The sequence below is a fragment of the Chelonoidis abingdonii genome, chromosome 8 (genome assembly GCF_003597395.2).
Source record: "Chelonoidis abingdonii isolate Lonesome George chromosome 8, CheloAbing_2.0, whole genome shotgun sequence".
Lineage (NCBI taxonomy): Eukaryota > Metazoa > Chordata > Testudines > Testudinidae > Chelonoidis > Chelonoidis abingdonii.
In genome coordinates, this window is record NC_133776.1 from 48,847,280 (window position 1) to 48,872,165 (window position 24,886).

General features: G+C 42.7%; 2 protein-coding genes across 7 annotated transcripts in view; one reads left to right on the plus strand and one right to left on the minus strand.

The window, feature by feature from the left end:
* The window catches only part of LIMS2 (LIM zinc finger domain containing 2), a 317,098-nt gene that overhangs the window by 18,930 nt on the left and 273,282 nt on the right, over positions 1-24,886 (plus strand). For 4 of the 5 annotated variants that reach the window (XR_012656380.1, XR_012656379.1, XR_012656381.1 and 1 more), the window contains exons 2-4: positions 4,416-4,575; positions 8,971-9,037; positions 9,363-9,483. Coding sequence is in view for 2 of the 5 variants with exons in the window: in XM_032764770.2 (XP_032620661.1) it covers positions 4,416-4,575; positions 8,971-9,037; positions 9,363-9,483 (348 nt within the window). In the remaining 3 variants the exon portion in view is untranslated. Of the gene's footprint in view, positions 1-2,713; positions 2,930-4,415; positions 4,576-8,970; positions 9,038-9,362; positions 9,484-24,886 lie in introns of all 5 variants that reach the window. The other variant, XM_075068588.1, reaches the window with a different exon arrangement.
* On the minus strand, positions 9,866-23,770 carry GPR17 (G protein-coupled receptor 17). Of its 2 annotated transcripts, XR_012656382.1 has the most exons (3): positions 23,377-23,604; positions 10,998-13,129; positions 9,866-10,958 (listed from the first exon to the last, which is right to left on the minus strand). XR_012656382.1 is itself a non-coding variant. In XM_032764775.2 (2 exons), exon 2 carries the CDS (start codon positions 13,093-13,095, stop codon positions 12,079-12,081), a length of 1,017 nt encoding a protein of 338 aa, XP_032620666.1. In that variant the 5' UTR covers positions 13,096-13,129; positions 23,377-23,770; the 3' UTR covers positions 9,866-12,078. The 2 variants fall into 2 exon arrangements, 1 of the variants encoding a protein (XP_032620666.1); XM_032764775.2 differs by having other exon boundaries at positions 9,866-13,129; positions 23,377-23,770.

The window sequence follows — 24,886 nt, forward strand, 5'->3', positions numbered from 1 at the left end:
GGAAGGTGGTGGGGAGCCAGGCTCTTTCTGAGAGAGCAACTAAAATAAATTTAAAATGGAAATGTAAGTAGCAGATTTTTTTAATAACTTAAACTTTGTAATCAAGGACAACCAGAAACGTGCCTCATTGTGTTTAGTGTTGGGCATATATGGAGTATCATATCATACATGGATCTCTGACAGTCATAAAGCTTAGAGGATTAGTCATGTTGTCCAAGGATATTAGAGAGACAAGGTGAGTGAGGTAAAGTAATATATTTTATTGGGCCAACTTCTGTTGATAAAAGAGAGAAGTTTTGAGCTATGCAGACTTCTTCTTGAGATTTGATATTACCTCACCCACCTTATCTCTCTAGTCATAGAAGCTGTCATTTCCCCCCACCCCTCTAGTCTCTTCCCATAACACAGAAGATGAATGAGAGGAGCAGTAATTACAGCTTTACACTTAGAATGCTGTCTGCCTTTTTTTATTGTTTATCTTACTCCTTGCTGTTTTCCCCCTCCCCATGTTGTCTAGATCAAGCCTCTGAACCCAGAGACCAAGAGGTTTTTTTTATTTTTTCCAGGTTGATTTGAGTGAGTGTTCAGTGGTGGAATTATTGTATAAAATCCTGCCATTATGAACCTTCCTGCCCTGTGATTTAGCTGAAACAAAGCTGTGACTGGAAACAAATTTGATCAGATCCCAAGGATGGCCTCTGGGTTTTCCTACAAACACTGACATTTTGGTTTGACTGTTCCTGTGCTGCCCCAGCAGAGCTCAGGCAAATGCCTGGAGTTTCTGTAAACCATGAGGTGTGGGCCACAAGGTTATAGGATTTCCTGTCTATTCATAATTTTTGTGAGATTCTAAGTGTAAAGGCCCATTTGTACTGCAGGGAGGAAACAAAATCCATTTTAATGCCTCTAAATTAGTATTATTGATTCTAATCTAATCAATGGGCCTGGTTCTCCTTTGGCTTATACCTATGCAAAATGGATGTAAAGTGTTTCCACCAATGAGAGTGGGGAATTCTAGTTTGATACATTTTTCAGCCATTTTATATTCACTTTGTAGGACTGTAGATGACTATACAAGATGCAAGGCATTGGAGAATCAGGCTTCTGTCTTCCATATCTGTTTTTCTGCTAGCACCTCTAACTGGTCAGAGGAAAGAGAAGCTGCCACTACTAGAATACACTTATTGATTTCTTGTTTAAAATAAATATTTGCAGAAAACAAGATGATCCAGAATAATGTTAACAAAAGAAATCTAGCTGTCTACTGCAGCACAGATATTGACCTCTTGCTTTAGGGAAAGACAGAACAGCCACCACTTGGTCTTTTATTTTATGCATAGCATGAAGCAAAGATGAACTAGCATTACAAATAAAGTGAAAGAAGAAGAAGAAATGTATGCAGGGCATATGCAAGTGTTGATTAAAACTTTTATATCACGCCCTCAAGTATTCTGTATATACAACATATGCTACAGGATGGCTATTTTACAAATATCTGAGTATCTTAAAAATTGGGTTTGTTTTTCATATGCATCAACCTGTAATGCTACCATCACTCCAATCATGCAGAGCTCAGAGGAAACAACAAACATCTAAAAAATAAAAATAAAAAATAGCTTTACTATACCTAAAAATGTAACCATGAATGATGTTGCACTCCATATGTTTATGGAAATACGCTTAGGAGTGTAAATATAATGTAACTGGAGTATGCTTTATGCAAAAGGTCTCTTGTAAAGGTATCATTACAAAGCTTTCAGAGTAGCAGCCGTGTTAGTCTGTGGCCTTGGCTACACTGGCACTTTACAGCGCTGCAACTGGGGTGTGAAAAAACACCCCCCTGAGCGCTGCAAGATGCAGCGCTATAAAGTGTCAGTGTAATCAGGGCGGCAGCGCGGGGAACGCGGCTCCCAGCGCTGCACGCTACACCCGTAAGGGATGTGGTTTACAAGCAGCGCTGGGAAAGCTCTCTCCCAGCGCTGCGGCTTGACTACACTCACACTTCAAAGCGCTGCCGCGGCAGCGCTCCCGCAGCGCTGCCGGGGCAGCGCTTTGAAATGTCTAATGTAGCCAACCCTGTACTGCAAAAAGAACAGGAGTACTTGTGGCACCTTAGATACTAACAATTTATTTGAGCATAAGCTTTCGTGGGCTACAGCATCCAAAGAAGTGGGCTGTAATCCACGAAAGTTTATGCTCAGATAAATTTGTTAGTTTCTAAGGTGCCACACGTACTCCTATTACAAAGCTTATAATCTACTGTGTGTATTCATCCTGTTGATATGTATGTATCATTCTTGTATCTGAAACTAAAAATATTAAAAGCAGCAGAGAATCCTGTGGCCCTTATAGACTAACAGACGTTTTGGAGCGTGAGCTTCGTGGTGAATACCCACTTCGTCAGACGCGGGTATTTCACCCACGAAAGCTCACGCTCCAAAACGTCTGTTAGTCTATAAGGTGCCACAGGATTCTCTGCTGCTTTTACAGATCCAGACTAACACAGCTACCCCTCTGATACTTAAAAATATTAAGTATTTCTCTAAGGTCTTACTGTAGTTATGTAAAGTGTGGGCCATTAATAATGGCTTGGAATCTTGATGGCTCCCATTAACAAGGACAAATGGCTAGGTATGTGCAGGCCAACCCTGAAAGAATGGAGAATGAGGTCTTACAGTGGCATCCTTCCTAAACCTTGTGCTTTTCCATTTAGAAGGAAGGGTGAGAACCCAGAGAGAGACAAAGGATTCTCACCTCGTGCCAAAGCTATAAAAAGAGATGGAACAGAACAAAGGGGGCTGCAGTCATGAGAAATACCCTAATTACCACCTGAGCTGGAATTTATAAGAACTATGCCAGGGGAAAGGATTGAGCCTAAACTAAGAAGGAGTCTAGTTTGTGAAAGAAACTTATTGGAACATCTCTGAGGGTGAGATTTACTTGTATTCAGTTTCTCAATGCAATGTTTCCCAAACTGGGGATGCTGCTTGTGTAGGGAGAGCTCCTGGCAGACTGGGCTGGGCTGTTTACCTGCTGCGTCCGCAGATCCGGCCGATCGCGTCTCCCACTGGCTGTGGTTTGCTGCTCAAGGCCAATGGGAGCTGCTGGAAGTGGCAGCCAGTACGTTCCTTGGCCCACACCACTTTCAGCAGCTTCCATTGGCCTGGAGCAGTGAGCTGTGATCAGCCGGACCTGCAGACGTCCAGGTAAACAAACTAGCCCGGCCCACCAGGGTCTTTCCCTACACAGGCGGTATCCCCCAAGTTTGGGAAACACAGTCTTAATGTATTAGGCTTAGACTTGCGTGTTTTTGCTTTATTTTACTTGGTGACTTATTTTGTTTTGTCTGTTATTACTTGAAAGCACTTAAATCCTACTTTTTATTCTTAATAAAATCCCTTTTGTTTATTATTGAACGCAGAGTGATTAATACCTGGGGGAGCAAACAGATGCGCATATCTCCCTATCAGCGTTATAGAGGGTGGACAATTTATGAGTTTACCCTATATAAGGTTTATACAGAGTAAAACAGGTTTATTTGGGGTTTGGATCCCATTGGGAGCTGAGTGCTTGAGACAGGAGTACCTGCTGAGTGGTTTTCAGTTAAAGCCTGCAGCTTTGGGGACGTGGTTCAGACCCTGGGTCTGTGTTGCAGCAGGCTTGCGTGTCATCAAGACAGGGTTCTGGAGTCCCAAGCTAACAGGGAAAAGGGACTCAGAGGTAGTTTCAGCATGCCAGGTGACAGTCTCAAAGGGGTCTTTGTGATCGAACCCATCACACCATTTTAAATTCAGATACTCAGTACTCCAGATTTTAAAATAAAGCTGATCCCATTAGGAAACTGGGAATCTTCCCCATTTTTTGAAGTTGCCATTCCTAGCCCTGTAGGGAGATGAGAGATAAGACTTTAACGCTATGACATTTTAATACATAGAACACCTGGACTCATGTTTTCCCATCCTAGGCCTCAGGCAAGTGTGGTGTTTGTTGAAAGGGGGTGGGGCAGTTATGCATTTGAGGAGAAAAGGAGAAAACGTTTCTCTGCAGGGGTTTTCATTTATTTTGTGTTTTAATGGAGGGTGTCTGGAGTAAGTTGGTAGGATGGGGATTTGTGGACAGAGGGCGGGCAAGGTGGTCAAAGATGAAAGATAAATGAATCCATCATATAGTTCTGCAAATTACTATGTGGTTGTTGCCTCCACCTGTGTCAGATGTAAACAGATATCGGATGTTGATTCTGAATAACTTGTTGATTCCATTCCCTTGCATGCTGCATTATTTTCATCATACTTATTTGTGCAAAAAGGGATGAAAAGATGTTGGTGACTGTAATGTTACTTGTGTGATGTATGCATATTCATTTGATAGCTGTGACATTGCCCATGTTCTGACTCTGACCTTTATTTCCTCCTCAGTAATATGTCTGATGCCCTCGCAAATGCAGTGTGTGAGCGCTGCCAGGCTCGCTTTGATCCCTCGGAGAGAATTGTGAACAGCAATGGGGAGCTCTATCATGAGAACTGCTTTGTTTGTGCTCAGTGTTTCCGACAGTTCCCAGATGGACTCTTCTATGAGGTAAGGTGTGAAGCTATAGAAAGTTTTTTGACCTCCCCCTTTAAAAACCCAATCCTGGGAGATGCTGAGTATCTGTGGCTGTCAGTGAACGCTGTGAAAACTGAGAGCACTCAGCATCTGACAAGATAAAGCTTCAAGTGTCATTCTTTGCCTGCCTGCTATCAGTGTTTCTGTCTGCCTTTTCCTTCCCAGTGTAATTAGCCCTCTCAGAGGGCTGGGTCAGACATTGCTGCTAAATCTGAAGCAGCAGGGGCCTCTAAGTCACCGGAGTGAGGGGCTACCTTGTCAGGTCAAGGTGAAATGCTCATGGTCCAATGCCACATGACATGGGAGTGTGAGATGCTCTATGCTGACTGAGAGATCAATGGAGATAACTGTAATTCCCTGCAGATATGAGATCATAGAATCATAGAACTGGAAGGGATCTCGAGGGGTCATCTAGTCCAGTCCTCTGCACTCAAGGCAGGGCTAAGTATTATCTAGACCAGGGGTAGGCAACCTATGGCACACGTGCCAAAGGCAGCACGCGAGCTGATTTTCAGTGGCACTCACACTGCCCGGGTCCTGGCCACCAGTCTGAGGGGCTCTGCGTTTTAATTTAATTTTAAATGAAGCTTCTTAAATGTTTTAAAAACCGTATTTACTTTACATACAACAATAGTTAAGTTATATATTATAGACTTATAGAAAGAGACCTTCTAAAAAAATTAAAATGTATGACTGGCACACGAAACCTTAAATTAGAGTGAATAAATGAAGACTCAGCACACCACTTCTGAAAGGTTGCCGACCCCTGATCTAGACCATCCCTGACAAGTTTTTGTCCCACCTGCTCTTAAAAATCCCCAATGATGAAGATTCCATAAGCTCCCTAGGCAATTTATTCCAGTGCTTAACCACTCTGACAGTTAAGAAGTTTTTCCTAATGTCCAATCTAAGCTGCCTTTGCTGCAATTTAAGCCCATTGCTTCTTGTCCTATCCTCAGAGTTTAAGAACAATTTTTATCCCTCCTCCTTGCAATAACCTTTTATGTACTTGAAAACTATTGTCATGTCTCCCCCCGAGTCTTCTCTTCTCCAGACTAAACAAACCCAATTTTTTCAATCTTCTCTTTTTCAGCCTTCTTCTATGTCATGACCTTGGCGGACGTGAGCATATAGGAACTGTTTCTTTAAAACCATAGCAGGAAGCCAGGCAGGAGAGTCTGGGATAGGAAGAAGCATTGTAGCTGTAGGATATTACCATTTTCCTTATTTTAATATAGCTGCTTGTTCAGGGTGAGAGCAAAGCGATGCTGTGATTTTTACCATTATCATGTGACCACTAAGATACGTTTCAGGTTCCCACATCCTCATATTGCCAGGAAATCACTGTCAATTATTCCTTCAGTTCTGCACAAACGCATACTCTGTATCTGGACTTGTTACTCATTCCTCTCCCACCTTCTTCCCCTGGTTCTTTCCTCCAGTTTGGTGGGACAGACGATGTGGGAGATTGTCCACAGAATCTTATCTTTTCAGGGAGGGTCCCATTCAGATTGCTTCAGTGGGGCTCCATATTAGCTCATATAGGTCCTGTGCTGTCAGCAGTTGCCTCTGCCTTTTCCCTTCCCATAGACTTCTGTCTCTCTTAACCTTGAAATGATCACAGTCTAAACTAGCTTTATGTTTAAATGTACTGCTGTCTTCCTCCTTGGGAAATCTGTCTGGCCAGTTGACCAGTAATGGGGAGACTTTCTGGGGATGCAGAATTTCAGTTCCCTAATCTTGTTGATTTCCATTTCTTTTAATCCTAAGCTTTATCATCATTGACTTGACTGACAAATCCAGAGTTTTGTTAAAGTCATTTGCCCCTCATCCCAGCTAAACATAAATTAAGTGGAATTAGGATGCAGTGGAACAGAAAAATATATATTTAGAATATAAAACTAAATTAAAAAACATACATCAGCACGTTAAGATAGAGGACTGAACCACACAGACTTTGAGAAATTCATAATGCAAGATTCCTATATCAATGTTAACTCGACCACATTGCATGCACATCCTGTTTATTAAAAGGCAGGTTTTATAAAGTCTAAATTTCTGGCCAGATTTGACCTGAAGGCATCCTTTTAGGGCCCAGTTTTCAGATGGATCTCAGTTTCACGCATATTAAAATTGTCCCTGTGTTTTGTTCATATAAAGTTTTAGACATAAATACTAGCATAGAGATGGATAAGTAACTAACCTGCAAGCACAAATTAGGACAGGTACTTAAATACCTAAATGGTAGAATTTGCATCCACAATTAATTATGGTTGCAAATAATGTGGGCATAATTTCTGTGGGTGTCTAGTGCACCAGAGAAGAAAATGGTCTCCTTTGAAAAGCTGGGGCTTAACGTTTCTGTCAGAATCTTCACTTCTTAATTTCCTGATTTTGCATATTCAGTTCCTGAGCTCTAATACTGCACTAACTTAAGTTTCTGTATTTAATTTCCTTTTTTTAATAGGAAAAGTGGGTGATGGGAGAAGAGGAGGAAAGAAAAATAATGTGTTCAACATTGCATATCGGAATAGGCATGAGTGGGTTCTTGGGTCTTCTGAAAATTTGGCACAAGGTTTCTCAAGTTGGGTAACCAAAATTAGTGAACTTGTCTGAAAATTGGCTGTAAATTTTTCTATAGCACATGTACAAACATGTAATTTGAAAACTATCTAATTTTTAAAATGCTAAGCTCTTTTTCATTTTCCATGTGGACAACAATCATGTGGAGTTTGAGCTCTTTTGAGGTACATGAACCCAGAAGAAAAGGACAAGAAAAGCTAATTATAGGAGTAGTGGTGTTTTGTGTGTAACCCTTCTGCCCCTCTGAGCTGGCAGCAACAAGTGCCGGGTTCAGTATCCAGGGGTTCCGTTTTAATAACACCATGCATAACTGGCTGAAGCCCCCACCCATTGACCTGGGACACTTACATACCACACCCTCCTGGGCGCCTCTAGGAGGCAATACTTTCCCTCTCGCAGCACGGAGTCTGAGTGTAGCAAAATCCTTTTAATAAAGGAAGGAAACAATGCGGCATCCCATTGGAGAAACACCAGAAACAGGATTATAACACAAACCATAAACAAAACCCACCTCCAAGTACATTTGGCAATGTCCTTTTCCCCTTAGGGTCTTAAGTCCAACAACCCAAAAGTCTCTCTCTGGTCAGTGCCACCCCAGAATTCAAGAGTTTATCTGCAGAGTTTTACCCCCCCCCCCCCGAGCCTGGGTGGAAACTGGGTGGGGGGAGCCCACACACGATGTTAAGGGGCACCTTACGCGGGCCAGGGCCAACTGTTCCACGTCTCCATGGAGTTCTGCTGCAGCCTTCATCACAACCCGCTCCACCACACCAGCTGTGGCACTCCTCCAGCTGTCCATGCAAACCACTTCACTCCGCTCACTGTTCCATGGGCTGCTCCAACATGCTGCAAACTGCTCTGCTCTGCCAGCCACTTAGCAATAGGTCTTCAGGCTCCCCCATAGGTTAACACAGCACTCAGTGATCTCAGCTCAACTCATTCAGTGATTTCAGCTCTTAGTAGGGGAGCCCTGGTGCTGGTATACCATTGGCCCAACATGAATTCAGCTCAGCAGTCTCTAGATGGACTCCTAATGAAATCAAAATTAGCTCTACTCTTTAACATTGGAGAGAGGAGGATCTGCAATTGGTGTTCCAGGCCCTCAAAAGGGGCCCATACCATCAAGTACACACACACCAGTCCCCAACCTCTCTCAGTTCATGGGGTTTTGGAACCCATGTCCCATGTTTAGCAAGTACCACCCAACTGAGGTTGAGTCATCTCTGTCACAAAGCAGTCCCACAGCTCCCCATTCACACAATCAGGGTGACAAACTTTTTTTTTTCCTCCTGCCCCAATAACAAAGAAATTGGGGATCCCAGAGCTGTTAAAATAACCATCCCAGTCTGCTGTGGGCTTATGCTAAGTGGGGGGTGGATGCCAATGCAAATCTTTCCATACTCTTTGAAATTCTTGAAATTCTTTCCACACTCCCTACAATTCACCACCAGATGTCAGAGTAGCGCTCATCCTGACTCTGCTTACATGTGTATGTTCTGGTTTTGCTCTCTCCTGCACCTTTGCGCACATTAAACATACCTGCATTGATTTGGCTCCATTGTCCAAGAAAATTCTCCATGGGGCTGAGACAAAGTATGGAAAGTGTCACCTTCGAAGGATTTTTTTTTCAAGGCAATGATAAGCAACCGAAGAATGGGTTGAAAATGAAAACACTTGCTTAAACTTTACAAGTTTGTCACCTGCAAACTCTAATAATGGTATGAATTTTTACAGTGGACAGTTTGTGATTCACTGAGGATTTTCTCTCTTTTGCTTCGTTAACAGTTTGAGGGTCGAAAGTATTGTGAGCATGATTTCCAGATGCTGTTTGCACCCTGCTGTGGGCAGTGTGGTAAGATTTCCATGTGCAAAACTATCTAGTCTCTTCTCTTCCCTGGGTAGAAGTCATGAGGCAGAGGATCACTGGGGATGAAAATTTTAACCCAAGGGTCATCCTAAGCATCAGGCTCTCTGGACAGTAACAAAGAATACTCTGGCAGTGGTTAGGAATGAAGATGTTCTTCTGGTACTCTTGTGGGAGGAAGTGGTATTTTCAGCAAGTCAGAATATACTGGGCCTTGTGGCATTGAAAAGGAATGGGGGTGGATGTGGGGGAGGGATTTTTTTGCTCAAATTTGGTTCTGTTTACATCTAAGGGTTGTGTTTTTCTTTCCAAGGTGAGTTCATTATTGGACGTGTGATCAAGGCAATGAATAATAATTGGCACCCAGAATGCTTCCGTTGTGAGCTCTGTGATGTGGCACTTGCTGACCTAGGCTTCGTAAAAAATGCTGGCAGGTAAGAGAGAGCAGAGCCACAGGGGCTTAGCCTGGTACATTGTGTCTGTGGGAGCAGGAGGTCTGTTAGCGCAATAAAACAAAAACCCAGAGGCAGATGAAGAATAGAAAGGCACAGAATAAGCCCGGAGTAGGACTGAGTGGTTGGAAAGTAAGAGATGGGTAGAGAAAGGGCAATGGACAGGACACTGACTATCAAGGACATATGGATAGAGGAGGGGCCTGAAGGCAGAATGCCAGTAGATTGCCAGGATTTAGGTGAATGGACAGGAGGCTGTCTGAAGAGGAAAGCATTCCAGGCGTGATGCTGGCTTGCATGTGAGAGAGAAAGGGGCATGAGAGACTGAGGGAGAGCCTCTGTTAATAAAAAGACCCTCTCCTTACTGATCCTTTTAAACTATTTATTTTATATATGTATAATAGGTCTGAACAAGTCCAAAAAGTTTTTTGTTTTAAAAAAATTAATGGCAAAAATAATACAAAGAGGACATGAAACTTGTACAAAAGCACATCCTGGTAAGAAGAGAGACAGACAGTTTGGCAGATAGCTTTGAATTCTGAAGCACAGTGGATTAACTTCAGACTGTTACACCTCTGTCCAGCAGGGGTTGGGAGAGTCATTGAGTTGATGTTTCTACCCGCTGACGTGATCAACGTGGGAAAAGGAAAGAGGATTATTTGCTTCACCCTGTCCACCAGGGAACCTTCCATAATTACTTCCTGTTCAAGTAATCCTCCATATAACACCAGTCTCTAGGCATCCAGAATTACAGTTAATGGATTTTCCTTTTGGCTTCTTGGCTTGTCTCTCTAATTGGCCAGTGCCTTTGAGCAGGCTGGGAACCAGCTGGGAAAGCAGTCAGGATTCCAGAAACTTAACCAAGATAAAAAGCTATTTGATTTCATAATTTAGGATCTAAACTCTTGGAGACATCAAGAGGTCCTTCCCAAGGGCATGGGTAGAATATGTAAATAAGATTGATCTATCATATGGCTTTCTATTGTGCTCCTCACTGCCGTACCTAAACATTTCAGAGGCAAATATGATTGGCTTAGCAAGGTTCCTCGTGGACACAATGGATTCTTCTGCTCTTCTTCTTTTATAGCATGAGATTTCTCCTACCTCCCCTGCTTGTTTTAATACCCAGATATGTTCCATTGGGTGCAACATTTATCAATGAGGGTAGTTAAGCTAAACTAGGTTAGTGATCATATGTAGCAAATTAAATGTTTTTCAGACCAAACAAAACACTCTAAAAGAGCTTTAAGGCTTTCCCCAGGCAGACTGGGTTTCACACTTTCAACACATCTACTTTTCATCTTCTTGGCTTTTTTTTACAGGGATTCAGTTTTAGGGTTCAGCATTTATAAACCAATGGAAGATATTCCCTTTACTGATTTTTTTTCATGAGACTTCTTTCCATTCCCTTTTATTTTAGCCTGAGATTATTAAGGTGATTGATAATTCAAACAGGACTACACCCCAAGGCTTGTTCAGAAAATGCTGCCTGTAACTGAAGGCAGCTCCTAGGGCCTTAGATCACAAACCCAAGGACAGGTTGAAATATTAGCATGATGTTTACTGCTCATGCCCAAATCCTGGGCATAGACAAAAGTCCTGTGGTGACAATAACTTGACATCCCTGGGGAATCAGGATGTCTTCCATTTATTCTAGCCACAGGTTTCCCTTTCCCCCTATTCAACAGGCATATCATATCCCCCCAACTCTCTGCAAATATTCACAATGGATCCAGAGACGCTACTGTTCTCCTCTGATCCCCCAGGACTGAATCACTTTAGCTGGCACAACATAGTATTTCAAGGGAGGGTGTGCATGTTGGGCAGGGGGCAATCAGCCACTGAATCTAAGCATACGTCTACGCTACCCACTGGATTGGTGGGTAGCGATCAATCTATCGGGGATTCATTTATCGTGTGTAGTGTAGATGTGATCAATCAATCCCCGATCGCTCTCCCATCAACTGCTGAACTCCAGCAGTGTGAGAGGCGGAAGCAAAGTTGACAGGGAGCCGCGGCCATTGATCCTGTGCTGCGAGGACGCGAAGTATGTAATTTTAATTCGATCTAAGATACGTCAACTTCAGCTATGCTATTCTCATAGCTGAAGTTGCGTATATTAGATCGATTCTCCCCTCTCTCCCTGCCCCAGTGTAGACCAGGCCTTAGTCCTTGAAATCCAGTTGTTCTGTTTCTCAGGGTGGCCAACATTTGCTTGAATGAACCTTGAGTATAAAACTCTTAGATGGAGAAATCATGGACTGATTATATTCTTGTTTCCTTCCTCCATCCCTAAATATTCAGGCCTCAGCTTCAGGATTGGGCAACAGATGCTGCTGCTGTTGCATTCATGTTCAGATGTCTTGTGATTTACTGAGATTACAATCTGTCTTCTGGGGGAGATGAGCCATTGCTGGTTGTAGCTGCATAGAATAACTGAACTCTCCTCCTTGATATTTCAGGAATGATACTGACTCTGGGGATAACATCTTTGTCCTTGGGGTCACTTGCCTTTACTCTCTAGAGAGTCTCTTGGCTGTGTTGTGCCCGGAAGTGACAACAAATACGATCACTTGCTCACAATTCAGATTTAGCACTTAATGAGCTCTCATTTGTCTTCCCTTCATAACTTGGAGGCATCATTGCAGCTCTTTTGCCACAAAACAAGCTGCACAAGGCCTCACGGAACTTCTCAGCCACAAAGAAATACATCACTGGGTCAAGGGCGCCATTCAGGCTGGTAAGGCAGGAAGTGATGCGGTTACTGAGTGCCAGGACTCGCTGGGTTTCACAGGAAGTCTTGGTGCCATCATAATGGAGAACGTAAATGTAGCGATTGATGTGATAGGGTACGAAGCAGACCAGAAAGATCATGAGGACAGCTATGATCATCTTGATGGCTTTTTCCTTCAGGTGCTTCTCAACTCTGTTCCCACTCCTCAGGCTACGGATAATCAATAAGTAGCAGGTTACTGTAGTAATAAATGGAAAGGTGAATGCCACTGCCAAGGACACGAGAGCATGGCGTGATGCCTTCTCTCTGTAGAGCTGTAGGCAGACAGTCGTGTTGTTCATCTCAGCTGTCTGCACACTGACCAACAGAGGTATCATTGCAACAGCAACTATAACCCAAAGAAAGGCACATGCCAAATGGGCATAAAGTGACCTGCGGAGTTTAATGGACTTCACAGGGTGCACGATGGCTAGGAAGCGGTCAATGCTGATGCACATGAGGAAGTAGATACTGGCATACATATTGAGATAAAAAAGGAAGCCAATGAGTCTGCATGGGATCTCGCCAAATGGCCAGTGATTGCCAGAAAAGTGATATACTAGCCGGGTGGGTAGAACCAGCACAAAAAACAGGTCGGCGATAGCAAGATGCATCAGGAAAATATTGGCTGGAGTGCCTGACTTTTGGTCCCGGATGAAGAGCCAAAGAGCCAGAGTATTGCCAACAAAAGCCAAGATGAAATCCAGGAGATAAAAAGTGGCAAAAAGGATGTTCTCTGAATGGGTCTCTTTGCCACATCGTTCAAAAGTTTCCAGGGAGGAGTTGAGGAATAGGCTTGAAGGATCTGCTGGTCCATTCATTCCTCACTACAGCTCTGGGGCACCAACCCGGGACCTGAAAAAAAATCAAGAAAACAGATCTTACAAAGAATCTTGGTAATGGTCAGACCGCATGGAAATCAGTCAAAATGTCTCCTGCTTGCTGAGAGAAGTAATTAAAAGGACACTGCCCAATTTTTATAAACTCAGAGTCTGACCTACTTCAGAATTATAAACCCCTTCCTCTCAGTTGGATTTTCCAGACCTTTCCTGTCATTTGAAGAAAATATTGTAATGCAATCAACTGGCTGTACATTTATCTCCAAGATGTTCTGAGTCTTAGTAAGTGATAAAGGTGCTAGACACCCATGTACTAGGTTAACAGAAAAATTGAAATAGGCACTATACAGTCAGAGAGCGACTGATTTTTGGCATGGTGCCAAAATATTGGTACTACTTGTCCTAGGATTTAAAGAGCTCTTGTGACACAGGGCCAGAAAGGGTTAAGCAACTTGCACAATAAATTAGCCAAATTGAACCTTTAAAGACATATTAGAGGAGTATATAAATGGTAATTAGGGCTGTTCCTTAACAATAGCTAACATAGCCCTGTTAAATAGACTAGAGCTTTGACATGCAAACCTGTGTTGTTAGAGAATTAGAGGTAGTACTAATTGTATGTGTTTACTGTATATACTCGTTCATAAGCCAAATATTTTTGGTAAAAAAGTGACACATCAAAGAGTGGGGGTTGGCTTATAAATGGGTCTACACCAAAATTTGATGATTTTAAACTCTATGGAATCATTTAATTGAATATCTAATATATTGTCATTTTGTTTACCTGGAGCTTCTGCAGGCATGGAGCCCTTCAGCTCCCTGTGGCCACGGTTCACTGTTCCCAGCCAGTCGGAGCTGCCAGAGCTCCCATTGGTTGGGAACAGCAAACTGTGGCCACTGGGAGCTGAGGGGCTCCGTGCCTCTGAACGCTCCAGGTAAACCAAAAATCCAGGTCCACTAGTGGCTTACCCTAATGGGTCAGGAGTCAAAGTTTGCCAACCCCTGAAATATAGGGTCCGTTTATGAAAGAGTGATACAGTTTTTGCTATTTTTACCTATCCATGTTGGGGGGTCAGCTTATAAATGAACGGGCTAATGAACGAGTATATATGGTACTTATATCTTGTTAGATGTTAACCATATAAATAGATGAATCCTGTCTATTGATTCAGAGATCAAAAGGGAATATTAACATTTAAATGAAACTTGGGTGTAGTAATTTCATTGTCTGTACTTCTTTTTGAAGTTTGTATAAATTATCAATGAACTACTTAATGGATAAATATCTTGTACTAATTAATTACTAGTAATGCTTAGGAAATAGAAGGTTACTTCAAAAGTCTATTGTTCATCCAAAGACTTTGTGCTGTCAAGAGGCTGCAAAAATCTCTATTAAAAACGCTTGGGACCTCGCATCTGTTTAAGCTTCATAGGGAAGTTTGAGTCGCAAGATTGTGGTCTTCAGTGCCATTCTGGATAGTCCTGTTGTTGGATATGGACACTGGAGTATAACCTAATGAAGTGATTCTGGACAGGACGCTTTGCAACTCTAAGCTCACCGTCTGTACTATAAAACTGACCTAAGAACTTTCTTCATACCTGTATGTATAATGATCTTTTAACCAATACGCTCTCTCTTCTTTTTTTAATAAATCTTAGTTTAGTTAGTAATAATTGGCTGTAAGTGTGTATTTGGGTAAGATCTGAAATATTCATTAACCTGGGAGGTAATGTGTCCGATCCTTTGAGATTGGTAGAACTTTTTATATGATGAACAAGATTTTTAGTAATCCTCATTGTATTTAGCTTGGCTGTCTGGGAGAGGCTGAGTTGCTTTAAGGGAGCTGTGTTTTTGGCTTCTGAGTAACCAATAAGGTATTACAGAAGCTGTTTTGTTTCTGGCTTGGTGGATCTAAGTATTGGAATAACCACCAGTTTTGGGGATTCTGCTCTTCTTTACAGTTTGCCCTGTTTGAGCAATCTCAGCATGGCACCCCTGGGACTAGAGTCACAGCTCCTTATGCAGAAACTTCACTGGAGACATGAGTATCCTGTTTTTAAAAAAAACAAACAACCTTTGAGAGTATCTGGCTTATTGCTGGAGAGAATGGGGAGGGGAGAGTTCATATATCCATCTCTGGTAGAAATGTCTCTAGGTGCATGGTTCCTGGGAACAGGTGCCAGGAATTTAATTTAATTTTTTTTTAAAACCAGAAAATCCCCAGAGTTGGTTTTGTTACTGGGCTGGGATTTAGAAGAAAGTTCTTCCAAACAGTGCAGTGGCTTCTGCCTCAATTGAGTCAGACAGTGAAACACTATTGACTTGCTTTGGGAAAGAGCGCTGGACTTCCCTGGCTGTTAGGAGGGGAATTTCTCTGCTACTGTGTTCCTTTTTCAGTCCCTGGATGTTCCTCTTCCTTGAAAGCTCCAGTAACTATATCTGCTGCAACTGACCCTGTAGTTTTCTCAACCAGCAACATAGTGAAATTGACCTTATTCTTGTCACTTTCACTGCTGCCCACAGCAGCAGTGCATAATGATCAGACTTTCATGGACACTTACGCAGAGCTTTTCTGTGATATGCAACAGATCTTGAAATAAAATCTGTAACTCTTACTTTGGCTTTGAGTCTTTTGTATTATTCCCCTCCTCATCTGCTCCCTAGTCTATAAAATGAAAATATGAAAAAACTGTGAGCTGGATCCCTTCCTCAACTACATCTGTACATGGAGTTGAGTCTGTTGTACATCTCCCACTGTCCCTGAGGGATGTGGGGAGGGGAGGGTGGTCAGATATGTCTGCAGCACCATCCCCTTGTCCATGGGACCCACTGAGAGTGCTTCACTGGGGCCCAGCAAAGACAGTGGAAGCATTCCCTTATCATAGGAAAACCTGCGGGGGTTGATGCCATGATCCACTATGTGGAAACTCCTTTGAGGTGTCAACTTGGGCTCACAAGATCAGTAGTTACTCTTGAAAAGGTAGGCTAATGTATTTTGGGATATACAGGACAGCAGCCAGCAAAGGGACAGAGTGAATGTCAGTATGATTCACCTGCTGCTGTATTAACCGGCGTATGGGGGAGATTCACTTGAGACTAAGGGACATCATGGAGGTACATGGGCTCTGTGTAGAAAGCCTTGGGCTCTGGTAGATCCCAAAAATCTGTGTTCAGACCACCTACATGCTAACCCACATGCGCAATTGAATGATCTGTTGGAAACTGAGAGAAAACTTTTGGGAATTTTCTTCCTCCACAACAATCCCAGGGATCATGGCATCAACCCCTGTAGGTTTTTCTTTGATAGGGGAACCTATTAGCACCTGCAACATTTTTACCAAAACTATATTAAACTCTTGTACTTAGCTAGTTGAGGACTTACGTAAAACTTGATTATTCCTACTTGTTTGCTTAAAATGGGGATCAAGTATCCGGTTTTCCTCCTTCTATTTAAAAATAAAAGGCTCTAGTATTCTGTCATACTGGTCCAGATTCTGAATTAGCAAAGGGAGTGTTTAACGCCATTGCACTGCTACTGCTGTGGTATTTGACCAGTAGTACAGGATGCTATAGTATATTTTTATAAGGGGAAGCAGTAAAGGAAGCTGAAGAAGTCAGAAGGAGAGGGTGCCGGGATAGATGGAGGAAATATTAGGCAGGAAAGGAAGCCCACAAGGGGAGCAGGAGTGGTCTAGGATGTATTGGAGATTACAGAGGTAGTGGGAAGTGGAATTGGGTCTGAAAAATATCTGGAAAAGAAGAGTATTTTCCTTAAATTATGATTGCACAAGTCAAGGAGAATGTCTGTTTGGTGTAGGAGTTTGGCTTTTCTCCAGGCAACCCCTGTCTGTGCAAAGCGGCCACTCTTTACTTTCACATCATTGCTGTTAATTAAGATACATAAATAGATGCTTCCTCCTTTCTGATCAGCCAGTTCCCCCTTACCCTGGTTAACAAACCATTGAGATGTTTGCTGATGTTATCGAAGATGCCTCTGGCAAAAACCTTGCAGCATCCTGAAATTATACAGCAGTAGACGAGTGACTGCAGCAGAGGGTAATGCCCCATCTTCCCTCAGAGCTATGATTATTGCTTAGAAAAATTTATGAGGTGAAATTTATGGTGAAGAATAGTCCAGTAACACAGACACTGGAAACAGAATCCCAAGAAAACACTTATCTTTCAGATAGGTGGATAGAAATGGGCATACTCTGAACCAGACTTCTTCCACTGCCAAGCTGGTTGACAGGAAGGATGAAGATCAATATAAGTGAGAATGGATAGAATTAAGAAATAGAAAATCTCCCATCTGACCACAGTGGGTCCCTCTTTTTCTATATTGAAATGCTGTGCAGCTGAGCTGCGAAGTTTGGAGATTGAGGACTGCAGGATACTTTGTGCGCCAACCAGCTGTGTGCTTGTTCCTATTTATTACTGAAAGAATAAAAATGAGAGTATGAGGACAGCCTGCATCAGTGCTTGAGCGGAACACTGATCCTTGGACCACATTTTTCAAAGCACAGCACATTCTATAACAGTAGACATGCATATTTGCCCCACATTTACATGTGCAAAATGGAGACTTGTTGATAAATGCAAAGTAATGCACATTAGCAAACATAATTGCAACTATATTAGGTGTTACCACTCAAGAAAGAGGTATTGGAGTCATTGTGGATAGTTCTCTGAAAACAGCTGCTCAATGTGCAGCAGCAGTCAAAAAAACGAACAGAATGTTGGTCATCATTAAGAAAGGGATAGATAATAATATATCATATTGCCTCTATATAAATCCATGATGCGTCCACATCTTGAATACTGCGTGCAGATCTGGTCACCCTATCTCAAAAAAGATATATTGGAATTGGAAAAGGTTCCAAAAAGGGCAACAAAAATTATCAGAGGTATGGAATGGCTTTTGTATGAGGAGAGATTAATAAGACTGGGGACTTTTCAGCTTGGAAAAGAGACAACTAAGGGGGGATATGATTGAGGTCTATAAAATCATGACTGGTGTGGAGAAAATAAATAAGGAAGCATTATTTACTCCTCATAACACAAGAACTAGGGGTCACCAAATGAAATTAATAGGCAGCAGGTTTAAAACAAACAAAAGGAAGTATTTTTTCACACGACGCACAATCAGCCTGTAGAACTCTTTGCCAGAGGATGTTATGAAGGCCAAGACTGTAACAGTTTAAAAAAGAATTAGATAAGTTAATGGAGGATAGGTCCATCAATGGCTATTAGCCAGGATGGGCAGGGATGGTGTCCTAGCCTCTGTTTGCCAGAAGCTAGGAATGGGTGACAGGGAAAGGCTCACTTGATGATTACCTATTCTCCTCGTTCCCTCTGGGGCACCTGGCATTGGCCACTGTCGGAAGACAGGATAGTGGGCTAGATGGACCTATGGGGTGGGAGCGATAGCTCAGTGGTTTGAGCATTGGCCTGCTAAACCCAGGGTTGTGAGTTCAGTTCTTGAGGGGGCCACTTAGGGATCTGGGGCAAAAATCAGTACTTGATCCTGTTAGTGAAGGCAGGGAGCTGGACTGGATGACCTTTCAAGGTCCCTTCCAGTTCTAGGAGATTGGTATATCTCCAATTATGAGTATGGCTGTTCTTATATCCTTATGAGACTTACCTCTTTGTGTACATGCTTCCTAGGTGTGCACATGCAAAGATGGTGTTTGTGGAGTGTGCACATTTTTGCTGGTGTTACTTTGGAAAAGCCTTGTGAGTTTAGTCCCTAAATAAAAGTGGTATTGGAAGCTAAAAGACTTGTTATCCTTATTTTTTCTATTTTACACCAAAGGAGGAGGAAACCTTACCCCTTTAATGGCTATTGAAGACAGGGCACATCCACATTAATACTCATTGTGTGATTCTTTGAATTTACACTCTTTGTGCTGCCACTCCATTTATTTAAATAATCCCATCCACAAACAAATGTGTAAGGAGGCATGATCCTTCATAGCAACAGTTAGCTTAGACTGTGGTTAGCCATTAGTTTTATATTCAGTTATAACACCCTGTTAAAAATGAAACACCAGGTGGATGTGAGTCTAAAAGACTGGCATTGGGTCATCCTACAGTCCAAACAGAGATTTCATTTGCTGTAGGCCAGCTTTTTGGTGGAATCTTCCTCTGGACAACAGTTTGCTCCCCATCTGCAGCCCCAACATTAAGGGACTTGAAGTGACGTTGTCATAAACAGATAGTTAAGGGTTAATGTCTCTTTTACCTGTAAAGGGTTAAGAAGCTTAGTAAACCTGGTTGACACCTGACCAGAAGACCAATAGGGGGACAAGATACTTTCAGATCTTGGTGGAGGGAAGTCTTTGTTTGTGCTTTTTGTTTTGTTCGTTGTTCGCTCTCGGGACTGAGAGGGACGGGACATCAGTCCAGGCTCTCCAAATCTTTCTGATCAGTCTCTCGTGTTTCAAACTTATAAGTAATTAGCCAGGCAAGGCGTGTTAGTCTTATGTTTGTTTTCTCAACATGTCAAGGTTTCTTTCCCCACTCTGAACTTTTAGGGTACAAATGTGGGGACCTGCATGAACACTTCTAAGCTTAATTACTAGCTTAGATCTGGTATACACTGTCACCACCCAGAATTCCAGTGTCTGGGGCACCCTCTGTCCCCCCAAAACATAAGTGGGTTCTTGGGTCTTCTGAAAATTTGGCACAAGGTTTCTCAAGTTGGGTAACCAAAATTAGTGAACTTGTCTGAAAATTTGGCTGTAAATTTTTCTATAGCACATGTACAAACGTAATTTGAAAACTATCTGATTTTTAAAATGCTAAGCTCTTTTTCATTTTCCATGTGGACAACAATCATGTGGAGTTTGAGCTCTTTTGAGGTACATGAACCCAGAAGAAAAGGACAAGAAAAGCTAATTATAGGAGTAGTGGTGTTTTGTGTGTAACCCTTCTGCCCCTCTGAGTTGGCAGCAACAAGTGCCGGGTTCAGTATCCAGGGGTTCTGTTTTAATTACACCATGCATAACCGGCTCGAGCCCCCACCCAGATCTAATTACTAGCTTAGATCTGGTATACCCTGTCACCACCCAGAATTCCAGTGTCTGGGGCACCTTCTGTCCCCCCAAAACTTCGTCCCCTCCCTGGGTCGCCTTGAGGGACTTTACCAATTCCCTGGTGAACACAGATCCAAACCCATTGGATCTTAAAACAAGAAGAAATTTACCATCCCCCTCCTTTCCCCCACCAATCCCTGGTGAGTCCAAATCCAATCTCCTTGGATCTTAAAACAAGAAAAAATCGATCAGCTTCTTAAAAAGAAAGCTTTTAATTAAAGAAAGAAAAGGTAAAAATTATCTCTGTAAAATCAGAATGGAAAATGCTTTACAGGGTAATCAGATTCCTATAGACCAGAGGGGCCCCTCCCTAGCTTTAGGTTCAAAGTTACAGCAAACAGAGGTAAAATCCTTCCAGCAAAAAGAAACATTTACAAGTTGAGAAAACAACCATAAGACTAACATGCCTTGCCTGGCTAATTACTTATAAGTTTGAAACATGAGAGACTGATCAGAAAGATTTGGAGAGCCTGGATTGATGTCCCGTCCCTCTCAGTCCCGAGAGCGAACAACGAACAAAACAAAAAGCACAAACAAAGACTTCCCTCCACCAAGATATGAAAGTGTCTTGTCCCCCTATTGGTCCTCTGGTCAGGTGTCAGCCAGGTTTACTGAGCTTCTTAACCCTTTACAGGTAAAAGAGACATTAATCCTTAATTATCTGTTTATGACAGACGTGCATTTATCACGTTCTTAAAATTCTCTGTAGTGGTCAGATTCTGTTAGAACTGACTTCCTGTGGTGCATTTGGGGTTTGAGATCAGTTTTCTGTCAGTATCTGACATAGAATAGCAAAGACACCAGTGATGAAATCCTGGCTCTGTTGAAGTCAATGGTAAAACTCATTTGACTTCAGTGATGCCAGGATTTCACCACAGGACTACAGGGGTTGAGTGAGGAATATCAAGAAGTCCAGTAGGGTAGTAACAGGGAGGAGAAACGTCTTGGGGATTAGGGCCGCAGGAGCTGATTAAATGTTGATGGATCTAGTTCACATATGTTCTTATCTGTCAAAAGTCAGTATTGTTATGGGAGGAAGCTGCTGTTACATATGTTACCCTGTGAGAGCCTCTCTTTTTCTTTCTTTGTCAGAAGGTGTGAAGAAAATAAATGGCTCTTTTTACTGTGATACAGCAAGGCCAGAGGGCAGCAAGAGAGTGATAGAGGGGAGATACGTACGCCCAAGCATGATTAGAGCCTTATTGCCTGTAGAGGGAAGGGAGGCTGCTACGGTTTAATTAGAGCACCTGAAGCCAGTTAAGCCAATTAGAGCACCTGCTTCAATCAGACAGTTGGAGGAGTTGAAGCAGAGTGGTTTGGTGTTGAAGCAGAGAGCAGTTTGGAGGGAAGCAGAGGAGAGCTTGCAAAAGTGCTGTGGTGGGCTAGAAGACCAAGACCCCAGGTAAAGGGAAACATGGCTTGTACAGAGCAGAGGGACTCCATAGACACAAAGGGTTGGGAGAGACCTTGCCTAAGCAGAGAGAGGGCAGGAAGCCCCACAAAATGAAGGGCTGGAGAGGGAAGTAGCCCAGGGGAAGGAATCGCTAGTTCAAGTGGTTTGCCCTATCCTTAGGGCCCCTCGGCTGGGACCCGGAGTAGAAGGGCAGGCCCGGGTCCCTCCCTCTCTACTCCCCCTCTCTGGGATACTAATGGGACAGTTAATACCCCAGCTCAGGGGTGAGAAATGGCTCCCTGAACACCCCCACAAGAATAGAAAATGTGAGACCCATCATAGTAGTGCCGGCAATTTGCTACATTACAAAACCCTTTCAGTTAGGTTCTAAACTCAAATGATCCTCTTGAGTTTTAACTCGTGCTGTTTTAACATTCTTTAATTTTTGTAGCCATTAGTGTTGGTTGTTGACTTGAAAATGAAGGTGTCCTTGGCATTTGAGTAGCTCAGGAGAAGTTTATGTATCACTACAATTAATTGCTGCACTGGCTTTGAGAATTGAAATGCTAATTTAAAAAATGTGCGGCTTTAAATGTTCATAGCACAATAACACTAGAGCTGTGAAAAACCAGTGATGGCTTTACTCTGTGCTTCTGGTAATAACACATGAAGAAGGTTTAGCAAATTATTATAATTTTTTTAAAAAAATCTGTTTAAAAATAAACATGCACATTTTTATATTAGGTTTTTAGTTTATTTTTGTTCTATTGTGGTACACTGCAGAATAACTCTGTAATCTCTAATAAACTTGTCACTGTAGCATGTACAAATGCTTTTGCTTGAAGCTAATTAGAAATCTTATCTCCTTTTTAAAATTATCTAGTATCCGGGGCTTGTTCTACAACGCAAGAGGTTCTGAATATGTAGGCAGAAGAATACTTTAGTTGTCTGGTTCCCAAGCCCAGAATTCCACTTGACTTGCGCTGTGGGGTAGTGTGAGTATTTAGTGATTGCTGAATAGAGCTCTATTCTGGGGTTAGCCATTATTGCAAGCCTCCCATAGCTGATTTACAAGCAGGGATGTAGTTAGTCATTTAGAATGTGTGCATACAGCTATATTTTATGGCCCTCCCCCTCTCTTACACCCACACTACATTGATACTCTCTTGGATAGTTATAATAGTTTATACAATGATATTACTGTTCCAATGGGTACTCTTCCTATTTGTTAATAAAAACTTGATGAAAAATAAGCAAAACTTTCTAGTTCGTCTTAAATAAGAAATCAAGCTAGCTTGATTTTTGCTACAATCTAAGTGCCTCCCAGCTAGAAGCGCATGATGAGTTCTCTGATGGACTTCAGTTTTCTGCTCTTCTCTCATTCTTTTGATTAAAGGTGGTTCTGCCTGGGGAATGATCTGTTTTGTTTTAAATGATCAGTGCTGATGATGGTGGAAATGCTTTGTCAAGCAGGAAGATCTTGCATCTTTCCCAGAAAATCGTTTAACACTGGATGAAACTCCCTCCAGAGCTGACTTCTGTCTGGCTGAGAATACTCGGTTGCCCATGGGAATTAATAATGTAATGAGGTGACATTTGTGGTGTATGCCTGTCTGTACTGAAATTCTCTGGACTCTATTTGTTCAACAACTTATATACTATGTGTATTAGCCACTCTGTACATCTCCCACCACCCTCGCTGACTCGGCTACAACAGCGTAAAGCCACCAGGAAAGTGGCTCCATTATTCTACCAGCCAAAGCCAGTTCTCTTACCTCTTGACGGCGCAGTCCTACCGGTGAAGGGTAAAGTCCTTCTAGAGTAAATTTCTGGGAGCTCCTTCTGATGCCAGCGAATCAAGGAGAAGCATCAAAGCTGAAAGCCATCTGATGATTCAGAAAGAGCAGACCGTTTCAGACTTAGTGAGGGTGGAAGAGGGAGTCCCTCTATATAGAGTCCTGCTAGCTCTGATAGTGCATTATCAGCTCACACAACAGAGGAGAGGAGATGGCACACTTGCAAAGAAAGGCAGTTTTCATTCCAGCTGAAGCCTTGGAAGGGGTGAACTGCTGCTGCTGTTATATTTTTGAATATTTCAGTGTTTGTCCTGCTTCTTAAAGTCTCTCTGAACCCCCTAGTCTTTTACACTGACTCTTTGGAGTTCTGTGATTATTTTAGAGGGATGGAAAGAGGTTTTGTGCGGGGAGGGAGAGGGGGGAGTCTGGTATTAATAGACACAACAGGACACTTGAGAATGGGATAATTCCATGATGGTGGGAGTGGGGGTGAGAGGGGTGGCTGCTATGGCAACAGCTCTGCTATTCCAAAACTTCACTTTGCTTGCAATAGAGGAGGGTCTATGGGACAGCAGAGAGGGTTTGTGAATGGGGAGGGGCTGATAATGGTTTATCAGTGCAAAGGGTTGAAGGCCCCTTATTCAGCTGAATGAGAGGGGTCTTTTTCAAGACACTTGCTGCAGGGTCCCAGTGTCCTGCCCTGTATAATTAGTCCCCATTTGACAGTGCTGAATAAAATTGATGCCTTTATCCAGGGATGAGCACAGCTGCATGCTCTCTTATAATGGGGCGCTGTCTGCTTTTTGTGGGGACTGTGGCTCCGTCTGGGAGGACAGTGGTTCCAGCCCTGCAAGGAGGCTATTACAAAAGTGAGGACTTAAAAAGTGAGAAAATAATAATCATGCTTTCAGCTTATGCAGGCGCTTTCCATCTGAGGATCATAAATGTTTGAGGCCACACGACACCCCTGTGCCACATGGAAGTATTCTTAGCCCCATTTTACAGATGGGGAATCCTGAGGTTAAGTGGCTTGCCCAAAGTCCCACAGGAAAGCCGAGAGAGAGAGAGAGCCTGGACTAGAACCCAGATCTTCTGACTCCTAGTCAGTTTGTTGTATTAGCCATGACACCACCTGTCCTTTACCATTTTTCCCTGTAGTTGATGGGCTCTTTGGGAGAATACCTTTAAATCTTAACCAGGGATGTACGCGTGACTACATCCCTGGTTAAGATTTAAAGGGGGAACTAAGCATGCTTTTGTCATCTTGGACAATGGTGAGAAAACAGGCATAGATTGTTTTCTCCATTTGCCTGCTATGTGTTCAATTTAGCCAAACCTCCGCACCCAGCAAACAACACTACTGCTGGGAAGACAGCCGATGGGTGAACTAAACTAAAGACCACCCCATGAGAGCTTTTAAATACTGGGCATCAGACTGGCTGATTCAGCTCCTTGTCTTTTGATTAGTCTTTGTGTAAACAGGAGCACT